The sequence below is a fragment of the Protopterus annectens genome, chromosome 3.part1 (genome assembly GCF_019279795.1).
Source record: "Protopterus annectens isolate FY-2018-M chromosome 3.part1, PAN1.0, whole genome shotgun sequence".
NCBI lineage: Eukaryota > Metazoa > Chordata > Ceratodontiformes > Protopteridae > Protopterus > Protopterus annectens.
The window spans coordinates 1,898,990,750-1,899,009,494 of NC_056732.1; the positions used below are offsets into that span (position 1 = coordinate 1,898,990,750).

General features: G+C 38.5%; 1 protein-coding gene across 2 annotated transcripts in view; it reads right to left on the reverse strand.

Moving 5' to 3' along the window:
- Nucleotides 1-11,345: 11,345 nt before the first annotated feature.
- Nucleotides 11,346-18,745, reverse strand: part of LOC122798814 — a 198,110-nt gene continuing 190,710 nt past the window's right edge. For both annotated transcript variants that reach the window (XM_044067938.1, XM_044067937.1), the window contains exon 4: nt 11,346-13,417. Coding sequence is in view for 1 of the 2 variants with exons in the window: in XM_044067937.1 (XP_043923872.1) it covers nt 13,176-13,417 (242 nt within the window). In the remaining variant the exon portion in view is untranslated. The remainder of the gene's footprint in view (nt 13,418-18,745) is intronic.

An 18,745-nucleotide genomic window follows, 5' to 3' on the forward strand; every position in this document is an offset into this window, starting at 1 on the left:
ACCTGTTTTGCTCTTAAGGTGATGCCTTTACTAATCAAGTGAGCTATGTGTAAAACTTTCCTTTCAATGGTACACATGTGGTGGTCGAAGTTAAGGTCGTGGTTAACCTGTGATCTCAGGTCCCTTACCACTTCATGGGTACTTAGGGTATTGTTGATTTGATAGTGTGAAGGGACATTGCTTGTGCTAAAGGGAATGATGTAGCATTTCTTTGCATTCATTTTAAGACCGTGACTAATACACCAATCATTGGTCTGTGAGAGACCTTCCTGGAGTATATTGACATCATTTGGGGATTCAATGATTGCTCCTAGTTTGCAGTCATCTGCAAATTTGGTCAGTCACAACCCTTTAGTTTTGACCTGAACATCTGAGAACTATATACCAAACAGTAGGCCTGATCCCTGTGGCACCCTGCTGGTTACAGGTCTGCTGGTTGATGTGGAGTCACCCACTTTGATAGTGTGTGTCCAGTTTGTGAGCCAGTTGGCAACCCATCTTACAATGAAGGATTTTATATTCAGTTTGCTAAGTTTATCAGTAATGCCTGAATGTAGGATTGTGTTGAAAGCCTTTGCAAAGTTGAGATATGCTATGTGCAGATTCATCCTCATCAATGGCCTTGGTCACACTTTCAAAGAAATCCACTAAATTTAACAGGCAGAATCTGCCCTTCATGAAGTCAAATTTGGTAGGATCCAGGGTTTGGAGGTCACCTATGTCTTTATTTATGAGGTCCATTGATACATTCCATGGCCTTACAGATGATGCTGGTCAGGCTTATGGGTCTGTAATTCCCTGTGTCTGTTGCTAGGTCACCTTTGTGGAGGGGAATAATTATAGCTGTTCTCCATTCTGCAGGAACAAAACCTGTGGTTAGGCTATGATTGAAAAGGATACTTAGTGGTGAAGCTAGTTCATGTTTTAGCCTGTTTAGAAGATTGCCTGGAATGTCATCTGGCCCCATAGAAGCCATGTTCATTGCCTTGGACAGGGTTTTGAGGACCTGCTCTTCAGATATGTAAGGTGGGGGGAGTTTTGGGGAGGGTTTGCTGTAAGTTAGGAGAGGATAAGGGAGTGAAATTTTCACAAAACCTATCTGCTAGTAAGTTCGCTATGTCTGTGGGGTTAGTGTGTGTGATGCCGTTGGCCACCAGTTCTGTACATGCTTGGGTCTTACCCTTTAGGTTACATACATAGCTGTAAAAGGCCTTATGGTTATCCTTGGCAATACTTGCTTGGTTTCTCTCAAAGGAGCTCTTGGAGGATTTGATGAGTTGCCTTATTTGCCTGTTAAGGCTCGGAAGGGTGCTTTTCCATTAATGGGTCCTTGTCTTTGTTTTCTTGGACAGCAACGTTTTGCATTTATTGTAGAGTTTGTTGATGCTGGAGGTCCAAAATAGCAGCTTGATTTTACTTGGGGCTCTGGCATGGATTTTATTTGGTACAGCTGAGTTTATACACTTATGCAAGTGATTTTTATAGGGCTTTGTGTAAGCTTTTGTGTAGTTACCACTTTCAGCTTGGGGTGGGGCTTGGAATGCTTTTATACCTTCACCTAGGAGGGTATAGCTTGCTTTGGTGAGGTTTTTTAGTGTGATTTCACCCTTTGTGAGGTCTGGTGTTAGTGTCAGTTCAAAGGTGACTGATTTGTGGTCAGTTTTAACTAATGAGGGTCCAACGGTTGCAGCAGTGCATGTTTGACATTTTGGTGAGGACCAGATCTAGAATGTTTGTTCCTCTTATCGAGGTATGGAAAATTTGCTCCAGGGCATTTGAATTTGCAAAGTCAAGGAACTTTTGTACTAGCGAGTTTAGGCTAGAGTAAATTTCTCAGTTGATGGTAGGATAATTGAAATCCCCCATAACCAGTGTGTCTGGTAAAGTTTGGATTATCTTCAGTTTGGTTACGCAATCTTCATGGGTGTTATGACCCATGGAGGGGGATCTATAACTAGCCAGGACTTGAATGGGAGTCTTACCCACCATAACCTGGAGCTGGAGTAACACCATGGAGTTGTCCAGTGTAATTGCACGGGAGGTGAATTTATCTCTAATATAGATTGAAACACCACCTCCTTTGGTTTTCACACATTCATTTTGAGGTCTAAAGGTGTGGAAAGCATTGTAGCCTTGCAGGGCCAGGATGCTCTCTGAAGCCCTAAACCAGGTTTCTGTGACTGCACAGACATCTACATCTTCTAGTGATAGAAGTGCTTCCAGGGAGTGCAGTTTTTGGTTTAAGCTCCTAGCATTTAGCAGCATGACCCTTATTTTGTTCTGATTAGTTAATATGTATGAGGGCTGAGACACGAATATTGTGTCAGTTATGTACTTATTTATTTATGTATTATCCATTTATTACAAATGTATGACTGTGGGTATACTGTGTACTATGTTCCTGCAAGTATATTTCTGCTACCTGTACTAGCATGGCCTTCACATTTCACTAACACAGTCACAGAACTGCCTGTATACCAAATAACCCTGACATTGCATTGCTTGCCACTGCTGTGCATCACTTGCCATGCCACCAACATGGAGCTCGGCAGTGTGCACCCCTGAGCATCATACTTGCACAATGGTAAGGGATGTTCAACATTTTCAAACAGTATGTGCACTCCCAGTTAGTGTGATAACTGAAATTGGTGGAAAAAAACATCATTTTATATTGGACATGATCTGTGGTAGGCATGCCAGGCATTTGTGGAGAGGGTTTGAGATTCTGTGCTCAAAGATGGGGTGGCCAGGAGTCCAAAGTGTTTGTTTGACTCCTAGTGAATGAACATGGGCCCAGGCTATTGCAGAGGGACCATTGTGACTCAGACTACAAATCAGCAGCATGGAATTGTGTTGTTCAGGCTGTAGCCAGTGCTACCACTATCCCCTACACAAGTGAGCAACATAGCCACAACTACAGTGACCTTGGGAGGAGGAAGAGTGATACCTTTGAACATTGGCTTGAGGAATGTAGGACTGGGGGCACCCCACCGATGTGTATCAATTACAGAAACTACTTGTAAGAGTTAAAAGCTGAATATAGTCGGGACTGGTATTCATAATGGTATTCTGTTCTGTTCTGTTTGTTCCACAGCGGAATATGAGAATCCATGCCACTAGATTGGCCTGAATTAGAGATGCATGTGGTATGTATGCAGCAGAACAGTACTGTTACTGTAGCATTAAAAGTTTAAGATAGGGCATCTTATACAGTTGTATAAAAGTGAATTCATCTCTCAACTGTAAAAGTAAACTATGCATGCATTAGTCTGTAGGCCAAATCAACAGTACAGTATTAGACAGTAATCAGAGGTTGTGGTTTCACATACCACACTTCCCAGCTGGGTCAGTTAAGATGAGTATGTGAGAAAGCAATTACAGACAGACAGAACATACAAGACTCAGGGATGATGAAGGACACAAATGGTTGGTGAACACCTTGGTTAGGGTGAAGGTGAGTACACTGAAGCCCCATGAACATCAAGCTGGGTGACAGTAAGAATTGAGTACTCATCCACTGGACTGTCATCACTGTCACCTCACTGCACCGATGGGTGCAGTGCCTGATGTCTACATCTCCTTCTAGTATTTTGTATGAGGATGGAGAGCAGGCACTCCATCTGCCGTAGGCATGCACCAACATTGTGGTGCACAATCCTATGCACAGACCCTGGCAGTTCTTCATGAGTGATAAAATCACCACCTCCACAACTGCTCCTAGAGGGAACCACTGGCCTAGCCTGTGGTACAGAACTACCTGATGGCCCAGTTAGTGCAGGGGCAGCAGACGGGGGTGCTGCCAGGTTGCGCACAAGATGTGTTGGGCAGTGGTGCTGTAGCCAGTGGAGTGGGGGCAGGAGGATCTTGTGGGACAGATCTACCACGGTGTACTGTGGGGAAAAAAAATAAAGAAAAAAAAGCTTCTAACTCTTGCAAGTAGTCACTGTAATTGATACTTACACATCTGTGAGGTGTCCCCAATCCTAAATTCCCCAATCCAGTGGTCGAGGGTATCCCTTTTCCTCCTCCTGAGGTCATCAAAATGGTGTTGACATTGAATACCAGTGCGGGGACACCTTAGCACTGGTCAAAGCCCTGGCAACACTTTTCCATGCTTCAGATTTGTATTCTGGGCCTAAATAGTCCCACTGCAGTAACTAGAGCCCATGCTGCTTAAATAGCAGTCAGAAAAACACTCTGGACTCCTCAACACACCACCTCTGGCTCAGAAGCATTCTCCCTCACCACAAACACCAGACTTGACTACATGAGATCAAGCCCAATATAGAACAAGGTTTTCTTCCCAATTGCATTTTGTATCCTGATGTTTTCCCACCAATTCCAGTTAACACACACTTACTAGGTGTGCGAGCAGTGTTTGAAAATGTTGTGCAATGCTTACCATCATGCGAACATGGTGCTCAGGTTCTCTGATTACACTGTTTGCACTACACAGTGCATCACGCAATCAGTGGACAAAAGAATTAAATGAAAACTAAAGAAAGGGAAAAGCAAATGCTATGCTGTCATACAATCCTTGAGCAGAATCAGTGCTGTCTGTTTCATAGCTCTCAAACTTCTATCTCCAAAATGAGGAACAGTAGCCCTCATAATGTGGAACAAATACGCAAAATGTGGAAAACATACTAATGGCTTATTAACATCTTAAACTAGGAAGGTTATATGATGGTTAAAATGTGCTGGTTTTACTTACATAAAAGAACTTTTAATGAATGAATGTGATTCATTTCTATTTACCCTGCATATCAGTGAAAATTTTCATAACACTGAATGTGTGACAGACCCTTTCAATGTGGAACTTCATGCAACATGGGCTTTTTAAGACCCCAAATGAGATATGTGAGAGGTATGATATGTGCAGTCCTAGTGGTCATAGTGGCATTTCATGCAAATTTGCAAACTGGAGCTGCTTTAACTTACACAGTGTTGCTATCAGTGTTCTCTTAGTCTTACTGGAGCTGTGTGCATTGGCTTATTTAGAATAGTAACTAGAGGCTGGTTATCAGTCTCTGTTTTAATAGGTCAGCAATTTATTTTATTTATTTTATTTTACATTTGTTGACTGGGCTAGTCTAGCTGGATATATGTCCATTTTCAGTAGAGGCCTGAGGAGAAAAGCTTCAAGACAGATACAAACAGACAATAAGTATTATTACAAAAAAAAAAAAAAAACAAGAAGTAGACATAGAAGATATTTTTATGCATTTAACAGTACATATCATAAAACTATATATAAAGTTTAGAGCAAGATATATACATATGCTAGTGGCTAAAAAATAGTAATCATGGAACTTCGAACATGCAAACACAACTGCCAAGTGTTCCTTCTCAATTTGAGCATACTGCTTCTCAGTTTGGGTTAGAGATGCATAGGCTACTGGTCTACCCTCTTGAAGAATGACTGCACCTAGTCCAAACTTTGAAGCATCACAGGAAAGAATTACTGGTTTGTGAACATCATAGTGTCTTAAAGTTGGTGGACTGGCAATTTTCCTGTTTCAGGACATCAAATGCTCTTTGGTGTTGTTTCAACCAGGACCAAGTTACAGTTTTGCATGTCAGCTCTCTCAGTTGTGCTGATAGTTCACTGAAGTCTGGGATAAACTCGCTCAAACAGACCATACCAAAAAAATGTAAAGCTTGGACATTGTCTGGAGCTGGCATCTCAAGAATGGCTGTTTGGAAGGATCTGGTCATAAGCCTGAATTGTAAAACAAATGACCAGCATAAGTAACTTCTCATAGCTTAAATTTACATTTCTGTGGACTGCATTTAAGGTTCACTTTACGTGCTCTTTCCAGAATATTCCTGAGGTTCCTGTTATGCTCTGCTTCACCATTGCCTCCTACAAGAATATCATGTACTATTATAGCACAGGGATAGCCAGAAAAAAATTGCTCCCTCACATGTTGAACGACTTCACTGGCAGAATTTATTCCAAATGGGATTCTTAGAAATCTGTATCTCCAAATGGAGTACTGAATGTAGTCAGTAGTGAAGATTTTCGATCAAGCATTATTTGCCAAAATGAACTCTTTCCATCTAAGACAGAAAAAACAGTGGCATTTGGCATGAGGGCAGCAGCTTCCTTGACTGTACACATAGGATGGTGAGATCATTTTAAAAGTGTGTTCAAATCTCTTGGATCAATACATATTCTGATATCATCTGAACTTTTCTTGTGAGGTATCACCATGGAGGATACCCATTCAGTTGGTTCTTCTACTGGACAAATCACTCCTAGATGCACAATTTTATCTAACTAAGCTTTGACTCTGTTCTGCATGGCTATTGGAACTTTCTGAGTTGGTCTGACAACTGGGCTGACCTCTGGGTCTAATGTCATGGAGTACACAACTGAGAGTTTACTTAGCTTGTCTTAAAAATTGCATTATAAGGAAAAAAGGGTCTATATCACATCAGCGAACGCTAAAAATAGTGAATGCTGATATATTGAACTTCAAGGTCCGAAAGCTGAAAAATCGAAGGAATGGATCAGTGAATAATTCGCTGATCCAAAAAAAAAAAAGAGTAGACAGTCAAAATTAAATGGGGGGCTGTGCCCCCAACACACCCCCAACTTAAATATACCAACTCCGAGATCACACCACAGTGGAGAAATCAGCAAATGCTGGTGAACGGCCCAGCAAATGTTTTCCATTCCTTCGTTGTTTTCAGCTTTCGGACTTTGAAGTTCGATATATCAGCGTTCGCTATTTTTAGCATTCGCTGATGTGATATATATATATATATACCCCAGAAAAAATACTGTTGGTGAAATTTGAGCTGAGACATGTCTTTACATGATGAACTTCTTTGGTAAATGAAAACAGTTTCATTTTTAAACTGTCAAAACAACTATATGACAAAGGTAGAACAAAAAAAAAAAAACAACCAGCCAGTAAACCACACACACTGTTTATTATCTCTGTAACATCTCAGCTAACAAAGCCTTCAAAGAGTAAAATTGTTTAAATAAAATCACCTGCCATAAATACCCTCACTAATTACATAATTAACACTCTATTAATCAAACAATTATATAAAAACCTCCAGTTACATTACAGACTTAACTCATTTGGAGCCAGAGTATTAAATTTCAATACATAGAAAGATTCTTTATACAACTAAGGACACTGTCATATTACATTAACTTTTTCTAAAACTGTATCTTGCAAACCTACAACTTCTACCTTATGGATTTTTTTTTAATGTTCAGCTATAGAGCTTTCCCTTTTGCCATTAATAATGTACCATATATGTTCTAAAAGTCTGACCTTGAAAGGTCTCTTACTTTCTCCCACATAAAATTTATTACAGGGACACTTTAAGGCATATATAATACCCTTTGTATTACATCCATGTATTCCTTGTACCACAAATCTAATACCATTAATTTTCAAAAAGCTTCTAACTACATATTTACAAACCTTCCACTTCCCACAACGTATAGTTCCATTTTGTATCACTGTCAATGGGACTGAATCTGGGGGAATAACAACTTTACCATGGAAAAAAGTCCTTAATGCTTCTTCCTCTCCTATAAGAAACCATAGGGACTTGACATACCTACTCAAATCTCTTAGGGTCATCAAATAGCCCCAATAAAATTTAAACAAATCAACTATCTTAGAACTATAAACACTATGTGTAGTGACAAAATGCATCCTTTCTGTCTGTCTATACGTGGTTTTTGTAGTTTGTATTTGCAATATTGGTCAATATGATGGTGTCCTTATTAAAAACAAATTGTTGTATAAAAAAATCTTTGCATATTGAAATGTAATACTTTGGTTCCAAATGTGTTAAACCTGGAATGTAACTGGAGGTTTTTTATATAATTGTTTGAATAATAGAGTGTTAATTATGTAATTAGTGAGAGTACTTATGGCAAGTGATTTTTTTTAAACAATTTTACTCCTTGAAGGCTTTGTTAGCCAAGACATTAAATAGATAATAAATATTGTTTACGGTTTACTGGCTGGTTGTTTTTTCTTTTTTTCATTTTTAAACTGTCTCTGAGGCCTAATAATGACTGTATCTGTCTTTTGACTGTGTAACACTGCGAGTCATAGCTGTTTCCAGCAGACTAACATGAAAACACTACTGAGCCTTCGGTTTGAATTTCTTCACCCCCATAAGCAACAAGCTTCACACACTTTGCCAAATCAAGTCTTTCATCAGCTCTTACTCTAACAAATGTTTATACTGACATAACATTACATCTTGAACCAGTATCTACTTTGTGCTCTGTGGGTCTCCCATTCATCAGAACAGTACAAAATACTTCATGTTTTGCCAGCAAATCTACTGCATTGACCTTTTCACCAAACACAGACACACCATCTACATAAAAAAATAGGGTTGCAGCTTTCTACTTGATCAACCTGCTTCTTTGAATATCCTTTCTTAATAAAAGAATGGACCTCACTCAATTTACAAAGCTTTTTAAAGTGGTAACATTTCTTACACTTGTGGCATTGTTGACCAAAAGCTAAGTACTTTTCTCTTTTAGGTTCATGGTTGCCTCCACAATTATGACAGTTGACTATGAGGCTTGCCTTGGGTTTTGCTGAGTCACCCCTTTGCTTAACTGTGTGTGCCTTAGGCCTTACTGAAGCTGCTCTGGGTTTTGCTTGAACTTGAGCTGTGCCTGCCCCACCCTTGGGCCTGCCTCTGTTAACCAAGTACTGCACACTATCTGCTTTCACACTAGAAGGCGCTGGAAGCATGCTCTTGTCATTTGTAAGCATATCTGTGGGCTTTTCTGTAAGCTCATATATTTGACAAATCTCTATGGCTTTGCTCGATATTAAATCACTGTCTTGAAGCAAAATCTTTCTCACTGCATCATGTGAACACCACACACAAGCCTGTCTTTTATCAACTCAAATAACCAAATCTGCATGTTTAGCCTTATTTCTTAAGTCAGTTATATATGCTGCAAAAGTTTCCACAGGCTTTTGATCTCTTGTGTAAAATAAGTGTCTTTCTAATGTAACATTCATTTGGGGTTACATATCTTTCTAAATTTACATTTTAAGCACTCAGGGTCTTTCCTTGATTCAGCTTGTACCACAATATGACGTTCTTCCCCATCCCCTGCATATACAACGGGTGCATACACAAATGAGTGCTCTCTTTCAATGGCTTCTGAATCAAATAAAATTATGCAGAATAAATGTCTTTGTACCTACGTCTTTGTCAGAAAAAGCAGCCTCTATGAAAATTTCGTACTCCTGCTCAAATACTCTCCAATTCAGTGCAATATTGTTATCAAACACAAGTGGTGAGGGTCTGCGAAATGCCCTTGCCATGCTCAAAAGTAGTTTCAGACACACTCATATGCCAGAATTTGTAGTTATTCTCAACTGTACAATAAACTCTTAGAAATAACTGTACTTTGCAAATTAACTGTACTGTAATAAAGCACACACTGCAAATAACTTTGCACACTTTGGATACTTCAAATAGTTTTAATTATACTTTGTATAGCTTTAGTTAATGCAAAAAAGTAGCTCATATCAAAAAATGTGGTAATTTGTGAAAAATGTTTTTTCCCCTTTTTTGGACACTTTATGTGATTCGAAAGTTATTCTGAGTGTTTTCATATGTATTTTGAATATTTTTATAAATATCATAGTTTTGAACATTTCGTTTAATTAATAATTCATTATGAGAGTTCTAGATGCTTTATTTTATATTTGTTGCAAGAAAATTAATTGATGCGTGTGTCAGTACCTGAAATTCGTTTCTGACCTATGAGTTGTTTGAGCAGTAGGGATGATCCCCTCTTGCATATTCCTCCATTTCTAAAAGTGTGCCTTATGGTCTTGCTTCTGAATCGCATTCTGACACCATGTCGCTCATCTTGTGTAGTTCAATAAGATGAAGAGGCCTGGATGTTTGTTTAGGTAGTTTATTGCATACAAACACACTAGAATGGAGGACTGGAAACATAAACTTAAATAAACTAATAAAGTGGCCAACTATTTCACTCATACATGCTTACACTCTTGCTGCTCACTCAAAATGGCACTGCTACCTCCACATGCTCTGTATTTATATGCACATGCCCACTGACTGGAAAGCTTCTTAAAGATACAACACACACTCTGATCTACAATACACACCTACTACAGAAGCACATGTTCCAGTACACACACACATCTCCATACCTCTCAACTGACCCTGAATTACAGAACATCCATGATTTTGCCTCTTACAACTGCCCTGTCCCTCATAATTCATGGATCATTATAGTCACACAATAATGCCAGACAATATAGTTTCATACTTGTCAATGTTCAGAATGTGCTTTGTTATGCAATACCTGCTGTTCTAGTAACTTTGTAAAAGACTTACTATAATAGTTACATATTGTGTTTCAAAAACTGCTTCATGCTGCAAAACTTATTGTTCTATTAACTTTTTACATGACTTAAAGTAATATTAAAAAGTCACTAGTGTCTGGCATCCCCCCACCCAGTATTACAGGCTTTAGTAGTTAGTCCAGGGGAGTTACAGGTATGGCACCCCCCCCACACACACACACATGCACAGACAATCCCACCCACACATAGACACTCAACATAGATCAGACACTTTCCCATCCAATCGTAGTCATGAGCAGATTCTCCCATGCGCGCACACACACACACACACACACACACACACACACACACACACACACACACACACACACACACACACACACACACGTGCACTCAGTTTTGATCACTCATTCTTCTGCAGTCACACAGATATGCTGCCAAGTACATACGCATACTTACCTATCCCCACAATACCTCTCTGCTAAACTCTCCAACATTTAACTATAGTCTCTTCAATGGAAGGTAATGGATGAATGCAGTCTTTTGGTCATGTTAATACAGCTGCCCATGTTAATTTATGCAGCCTAGCAATTTTATGAATCACATGCCTGCATGAATCCCTTACCACTGCTATTTCTGGAACAGTGCATATGATGCATTATCATATGCCACTACCCCAGAATGCCTTACTAACACTGCAGTAAGCCATAGGGATACCCCACCATAGTTATATTACACACCACATAAGATCACTGCTATAAGGCTGTCTATTAATCAAAAAGGGCTACCAGCAGTGGAAAAACAGCCACTTTAGAGCTTACCACGGGCAGTAGCCCTTTCTGAATTCCAGCGTTAGTAATACATACTGCAAAAATGTTCATACACAGTCATACAAATTCAGTCTCAGTCTGGGGCCATGTTTAAGACACATGATTACATTTAATGAGAAATGAAAGAACTGAATACAGGTAATAAATGTAGAAGACTAAATATGAAAATACTGTTTAATTATCAAACCAGATCAAACATCATTGCAACCAAGACATCAGTAAACAAAATCAAATAAACAAAAAACTGAATAATGTAAGACAAGATACACTTTATTTCAAACAAGACCTCAGTTCCTAATTTATCTTTCTACTCAAAACACTATATGTTCTTCTTCTGATGAGTATATGAAAAATATAGCTTGCTTCACTGTCTTTTGCAGACAGCATGCACATAACATTAAAGTGTAGTACAAAAATGACAACGGTATCATTTAAATGTGCATGTTTATTTTTAAGAAAGAATTGACAGAGGTGGCAATTTACATTGACTACTCAAAAGTGTCAATATGTTAACAGTGATATTTTTAATGAGAAGTTTATCATATTCAGAATTGTTGATACTGACACACATGCATGGGAAGAAGAGGGCTATTTTTACTTTGTTTACAGCAGCCATATATGGATTGTTTTGTATATATGCTTTAACATTTGCAGTTATTCATTTCATAAATGCACTAAGATAAATGGCTTGTTCATTGCTTGGTTTAAAGAGTAACTAGAAAGTAGATAAAGCCCTGACTGTGGCTCAGATTTCCTGGGTTCAATTATTGTTCCAGGTATCCACTAGAACTAACAGGGAGAGATAGGGTGTGCCAGTCTTGGTGAGGGTAGGCATGAATTTGGAATGCCCAATGCTACAATCAATCATTCTGAGGACTGGTGGCTACCCAAAGGATGGCCCTGGCCATCAGCCTGCAACTGTGGTAGCCTTCATCTTTAGTACAGAAGCATAGAAAAACAAGTGGAGAGCATAGAAATTACCAAGGGAAAAGGTTAGGAACTATAAGAAATATGATATCATTAGAATGCCGTAGGGCAGATAGCCTAGTATGAACCTATGAACCTATATCACTTCTGTGTCACTGTTAGACAGAGGCACAGTATACTAACCTCGAAAAAGGGCATAGCAAAATTAATTTAAAATGGGTGGCAAAAGCCATACACACTCTGGCTAGGCTTATAAATGCCCTAGGGCAGATAGCCTAGTATGAACCTATGAACCTATGAAACGGGATGCTGGTAAGGGCATAAACTATTACTGAGATTAACTACATGATGGCCTCATTTCACCATAACTTGCTCTCACTTAAGAATGCCCAGGATGGGGGGATGAATGGGTTTGATTTGTAGGTTGAGGGTTGATAGTTACCAGGTGTTGCAGGGAAAATCAGGCAGAAAAAAAGTCTGTTTCCTCAGTCTTTATCATATTATAATTCATTCAGCCAATGTCTGATGTACTGCAAAGATAACACATGAATCCTAAGTCCCTGGTTCTTTGTGCTAAATACCTATGCATTTTCAGTCTTCCAATTCCTAATCTGTCCCCAAACTTAGCACTGACTTTTGGAAGTAAATAGCGACACATCTGTGATCTGTGCACCAATATGCTATCATAAGTGTACATATGCAACAAGTGAAACATGGGATTTTTGTTGGCTATAAAGTAATGTACCATCATAAGTAACAGCAAAGGACAACCATGTATAACTGCAATGATACAAAAGTAAATACAAATAACTCCATGGAACTCAAAAATCAGTTAAGATATATGAAAAATGAAGCCAACGTGTATTTATATGAAGTTGCTGCTGCTGAAAAATATATTTCTTATAATATAGTGTACAATACCACAGAGAATAAATGCTAGCTGAGTAACCCAATTTTGTAGTTTTAGTGAATGAAATATTGCCATAAAATCTGTGTAAGGTGTTTACATTCTGCAATGTTTTCTTCTGCAAGCTACACATCAGTTTTAAAACGAAAAGCTGTGTTACTGAAAAAAGACTGGCTTGTGTGCCAAACCAATGCACCTTTTAAGTACATTGTCTGCACAATTTATGCAGGCAATAAGAATTTCAAGAATTATTTGGTCTGTGTTTGGATTTCTTTCTGATGATCTTTCATAGTAGTTGTTTAACAGATATGTCGAACAAGGCAGCTGTGGCAAAATATGTCTTCCTTCCCACTCAGGTCTTTCCTGACCACATGTTAGAACAATTAAAGGATAGACACCTATATATTAGCAAATAAAAATTTAAAAAGAATGTTAAATAAAAAGCTATTGGGATTATTTTGAAGTATAACAATACTAATGAGAAATGTCAATCTCATGCAAGGTATGCACAGATATTAAAGGGACGCAATGTCTAGACAAACATGAAAGTTCTACATATTACAACACTGTGAAGTATATCTGTTAAGCAGATCTGTTTGGTCTCAACATGTAACAGACATTGCAAAAATTACGTCACTTAAAATTGTGTTAGACAGAAGAAAAGAAACATTTTAAACAACTGGTATTTATGAAACTAACATACTTAAAACTCATAAATGTAGTCAATGATTTCTTATTTCATCATTAACAGCCCAGCTGCATAGTGATAATCTATTCTAGACATTCAATACACTTTCATTCAACCGGTTTAACCTTCCTGTTATGTTAATAATCCTTATAGTCAATCTGGTAAATTTGGTACTTACAGAAAATAATTAATGTCAGCTGTTTTTATATCCCAGCAATTACAGTTTTCTTTAAGATTTATACACAAACCTTACATCTCCAATCACATATTTTAATTGAGGCACAAAGGCTGCATGTAGAATTGCACAGTGGCCAGGGTTTTTTAATGGTTTGCACAAGGGGCCAAATTCTAAAAGAGTTGCTCTTAGTGTTAAGTATGCCCTGATTCCAAAAGATTTGCTCTCAGCGTAAGTGCTCCATAATGTCAAAGGTCAGTAAGATGACAACTGCACCTTCACATAACTTCGAACGCTGATATTCCGAAGTGTAAAATCTCGCCCCATTTTGACCCATGTTAGCACTTGTTTGTAGGTGTGGTGTGTTCAGAAATTCCGATTTTCAATGTTTTGGTGGCTTTCTGAGGTTTCGTGGAAATGGTTCAGCATTGTGCACATCGCCGTTGTGGCTATCGACATTATGGAAGTAAACCACACTGAAAGCAGGTGTTCTGTAATGCACCAGGTTACTATCAGATGACAGAGAGGGAGTGTCATATTCATAAGCTTCTGGTAGTAGATGATGCAAGAATGGAGTAAGAAGGTGTAGAGGGTTTGCACCATTTGACTCTTTATGCAAAGTATAACAGGCTAGAATGCAAATGCAAATGTACATTCCTTTGTGCCACGCTGATTCATGTTTTTAATTATAAAAAAGGCATACCACTGTTATCAAATGCATACAGTAAAATGATGGTATACGGTAGTCTTTTCTGGTTGCATTTCTCTCCCTCCTCCTCATCCATTTAATGTACAGTGATCTATAAGGTTCTTGTGGGGGATATGCATCCATGAGTGCTTCTATTACCTGCTCCATCTGGTGTAAATGCATCCTGATGCCCTGCATCAAACAACTTTATGGTACCTACATTTACCATGACAACACAGCAAAATGTATTAAAATTCATTGCGTAAGCATCATATTCATGAGTCACTCAGGTACAACACATTTTGATGTAATATACCACAGCAACTCAGTGTAGTGCCAAAAGCACAGCAATATGTCTATGGAGTTTCTAAGGGATGTCCCCTGGCAGCAAGTACTGCCTGATATTAGGGAGGGATGAAAGGGGATGCCTTAAATCATCAAGCACTTTATAAATATTAGGAAGAGATTGGAAGAGGTGGCCCTGGAAGAGCAATATACAGTGGATATAAAAAGTTTACACACCCCTGTTAAAATGCCATTTTTTTGTGATAACAAAATGAGAGCAGAATAAATTATTTCAAAACTTTTCCCACCTTTAATGTGATCTATAACCTGTACAGGTCAATTGAAACACAAATCTGTTAGGGGAAAATAAAAAAAAATATATATATATATATATATATATATTTATTTATTTACATTTGTTGACCGGGAGTGTCCAACTGGACGTAAGTCCATTTTCAGCGGAGGCCCGGGGAGAAAAGCTCCACAGTTAAAATAGACAGTAGTTACAATGGATTACATAGCGATTAACAATATAACATAGCAATTACTTACAACATATTTACAGATGAAGAACATAGTACATCAGTAGACAACTAGAATCTTTATCTGTGAAGTACATAACAGACATTAACAAATGTTACAATAAGAAGTTCCTGCTGTATAATAAGTACTAGGCTTATGAGCATCTGAGCTTGCTATAATCAAGGTAGTTAGTGGAGTGGAAAGAAAGGTAGTGGTTAGATGGGGTGGGTGATTTTAGAGTGGGAGTTGCAAGGGCATAGCTAGCATGTTTTTAGGTGCGCTTTTAGCAAAATCTTTAGTAAAAAAGAATAAAAAACGTACAATAAGCTGGTTGTATAAGTGTGCACACCCTTAAATTAATACTTTGTTAAAGCACCTTTTGATTTAATTACAGCATTCAGTCTTCTTGGGTACACACCTGCAATCAATTAAAGATACTCTGATTAACCCTAAATAAAGTTCAGCTGTCCTAGTAGAATTTTCATGACATTTACTCAGTTGGCTGCTAAAGCAAAAGCCATGGTTCACAGAGAGTTACAAAGCATCAAAGGGATCTCATTGTTGAAAGGTATCAGTCAGAAGGGTACAAAAAAATTTCCACAGCATTGGATATACCATGGTACACAGTGAAGATAGTCATCAAAAGGTGGAGAAAATATGGGACAACAGTGACATTGCAAAGAACTGGACGTCCCTACAAAAACTGGTCAGGGAAGCTGCCAAGAGAATTAGAGCAACACTGAAGGAGCTGCAGGAATTTCAGGCAAGTACTGGTTGTTTACTACATGTGACAACAATCTCCCATATTTTCCATATGTCTGGGCTATGGGGTAGGGCTGCAAGATGAAAGCCTTTCCTTACAGAGAAAAACATCCCGGCCTGGCTAAAATTTGCAAAACAATATATCACGTCTCCCAAAAGCATGTGGGAAAATGTGTTATGGTCTCATGAGACCAAGGTTAAACTTTCTGGCCACAATTCCAAAAGGTACGTTTGGCACAAAAACAACACTTCGCATCACCAAAAGAACACCATCCCCACAGTGAAGCATGGTGGTGATAGTATCATGCTTTGTGGTTGCTTTTCTTCAGCTAGAACTGGGGCTTTAGACAAGGTGGAGGGAATTATGAACAGTTCCAAATACCAGTCACTTCTGGCCCAAAAATTCGGGCATCTGCTAGAAAGCTGAAGATGCAGAGGAATTTCACCTTTCAACATGACAATGACCCCAAGCATACATCCAAATCAAACAAAAGAATGGCTTCACCAGAAGAAAATTAAAATTTTAGAATGGCCCAGCCAGAGCCCAGACCTAAATCCAATAGAAAATTCTGTGGGGTGACCCAAAGAGGGCTGTGCACAAGAGATGCCCTTGCAATCTGACAGATTTGGAGTGCTTTTGCAAGGAATAGTGGGCAAATATTGCCAAGTCAAGATGTGCCATGCTGATAGACTCCTACCTAAGAAGACTGACTGCTGTAATTAAATCAAAAGGTGCTTCAACAAAGTAATAGTTTAAGGGTGTGCACACTCATGCAACTAGCTTATTGCACTTTTTTATGTTTCATATTTTTCCCCTACGAAATTTGTTTGTTTTTCAATTGAATTGTACAGGTTATAGGTCACATTAAATATGGGAAAAGATTTGAAATTATTTATTGTGGTCTCATTTTTTATATCACAAAAACCTGGCATTTTAACAGGGGTGTGTAAACTTTGTATATCCACTGTATATGGTATTCATGGGCAATAAACTCAGAGATCATTATACTACGGGCTGGTTGGTGGAAGGGGATGTGCCACGGACAATGAGCTTACACTGTATATTAATATACTATGGAGTAGGTAGTCAGACAAGGGTGCCCCATAAGAATGACATTTGTGCAGTGGAAGAGCATGCCCCAGGGTAATGAATACTAATGTAACTTTGTAATGGGAGTAAAGGGGCAAACATGCTCTTTTAAGAGAAGGTGAAAGGGGGAAACAGATGCAATGGCATACTGTTACCTATTTATCTAAATGGCACCCATAACAGGAGCATTATGATTACATTAGAAGGGGGTAAAGGAGTAGGGGATACACATTTACTGCATATGTAATTCCTTGGACATTTGTCAGAACCTCTATACAACATCTGTGGAACACTGTGCAGGTTGCCTCACTAAGCAATTCACTTTCTGGATCTCCTCTTATCATGTACAGAGACTTATGCCAGCTGTAATATCTAATGATTAATGTATGATAGAGGCAAGGAGCAATATGTAATGAGGTTCACACTGACTGTTCATCCCAGAACACAAGCTTCACTGTAGCATACAGTACCAGAAAGTAAGTCCCACCCTGTAAAAATAAGTCATCTTATTTATTTCAAGACATCTTATTTCATTCACTATAGCTACCATATGTAAATTGATTTCGGTTTTATGGTATATCTTGTAATTTTTCTGAGCTCTTAAGTGGATTATCAGAATTGTTCATTTAATTGTGTTTTAGTCACATTTCAAAAAGCATCCATTGTTATTTTTGCTGAGCTTTTACATTGATTTTCAAATTTAAAATAAAAAAAGCCAGCTTTGGTCAGCTGTGTGAGTTATAACTAGAGCTTATCATAATTAAACCCAGCTCCCTGGTATTTCATATTACATGAGCAGTTAGCCATCTTACTTTTGCAACTCTTGGAAGCATGGAAACCAAGCATTTGGACTACATTTTACATTCAGGGAAGTACATTTAAACTACATGTAAAAGTCTGCCATTACCTTACTATTTAAATAATTTTTGTTGTGCATCACCCCACCCTTTTCCTACTATGCTTTTAAACTTGGAGGCTTTTGAGCTGCCCACTCCTATTGTATAGCTGGCCTTGGAAGCTCCTTACAGTCTCATCTTCTATATACCTAACCCTAGAAGATTATTCCAGTATTATCTCATCTGCTTATCTTACTGGGCACTGACAGATGAAACTGTTGACTGCTAGTGTGCTTTTAAATTGCTTTAAAGTGTATGTTCCTCATTGTTGGCTTGTCTACATTTGAATTCCCCTGTAATTACTTGTGGCTGGTTGTTTGATTTGTTTTTGACACCATTTCACTTTTGGATAACTAAAGTGTGTTTTTACATTAAGAAGACTGGGACTGCAATTCTCATGGCAGTAGAAAGGTAGCCTGGTCTGTTTGAGCTGGAAAACACACAAGATGGCTTAAAGTGAGATTATTTCAAAAGAGAGGATTTTTTAGTTGATTTACTTACCTTTCTTTGAGTCTATAAATATAGCATGTTTGTCAGCTCATGGTTCAATTCCACAGAGCACAAATGCATGTGTTCTCAGTGGGTTTGGCTTACAGCTGGTGCCACCCACACTGAGGTAA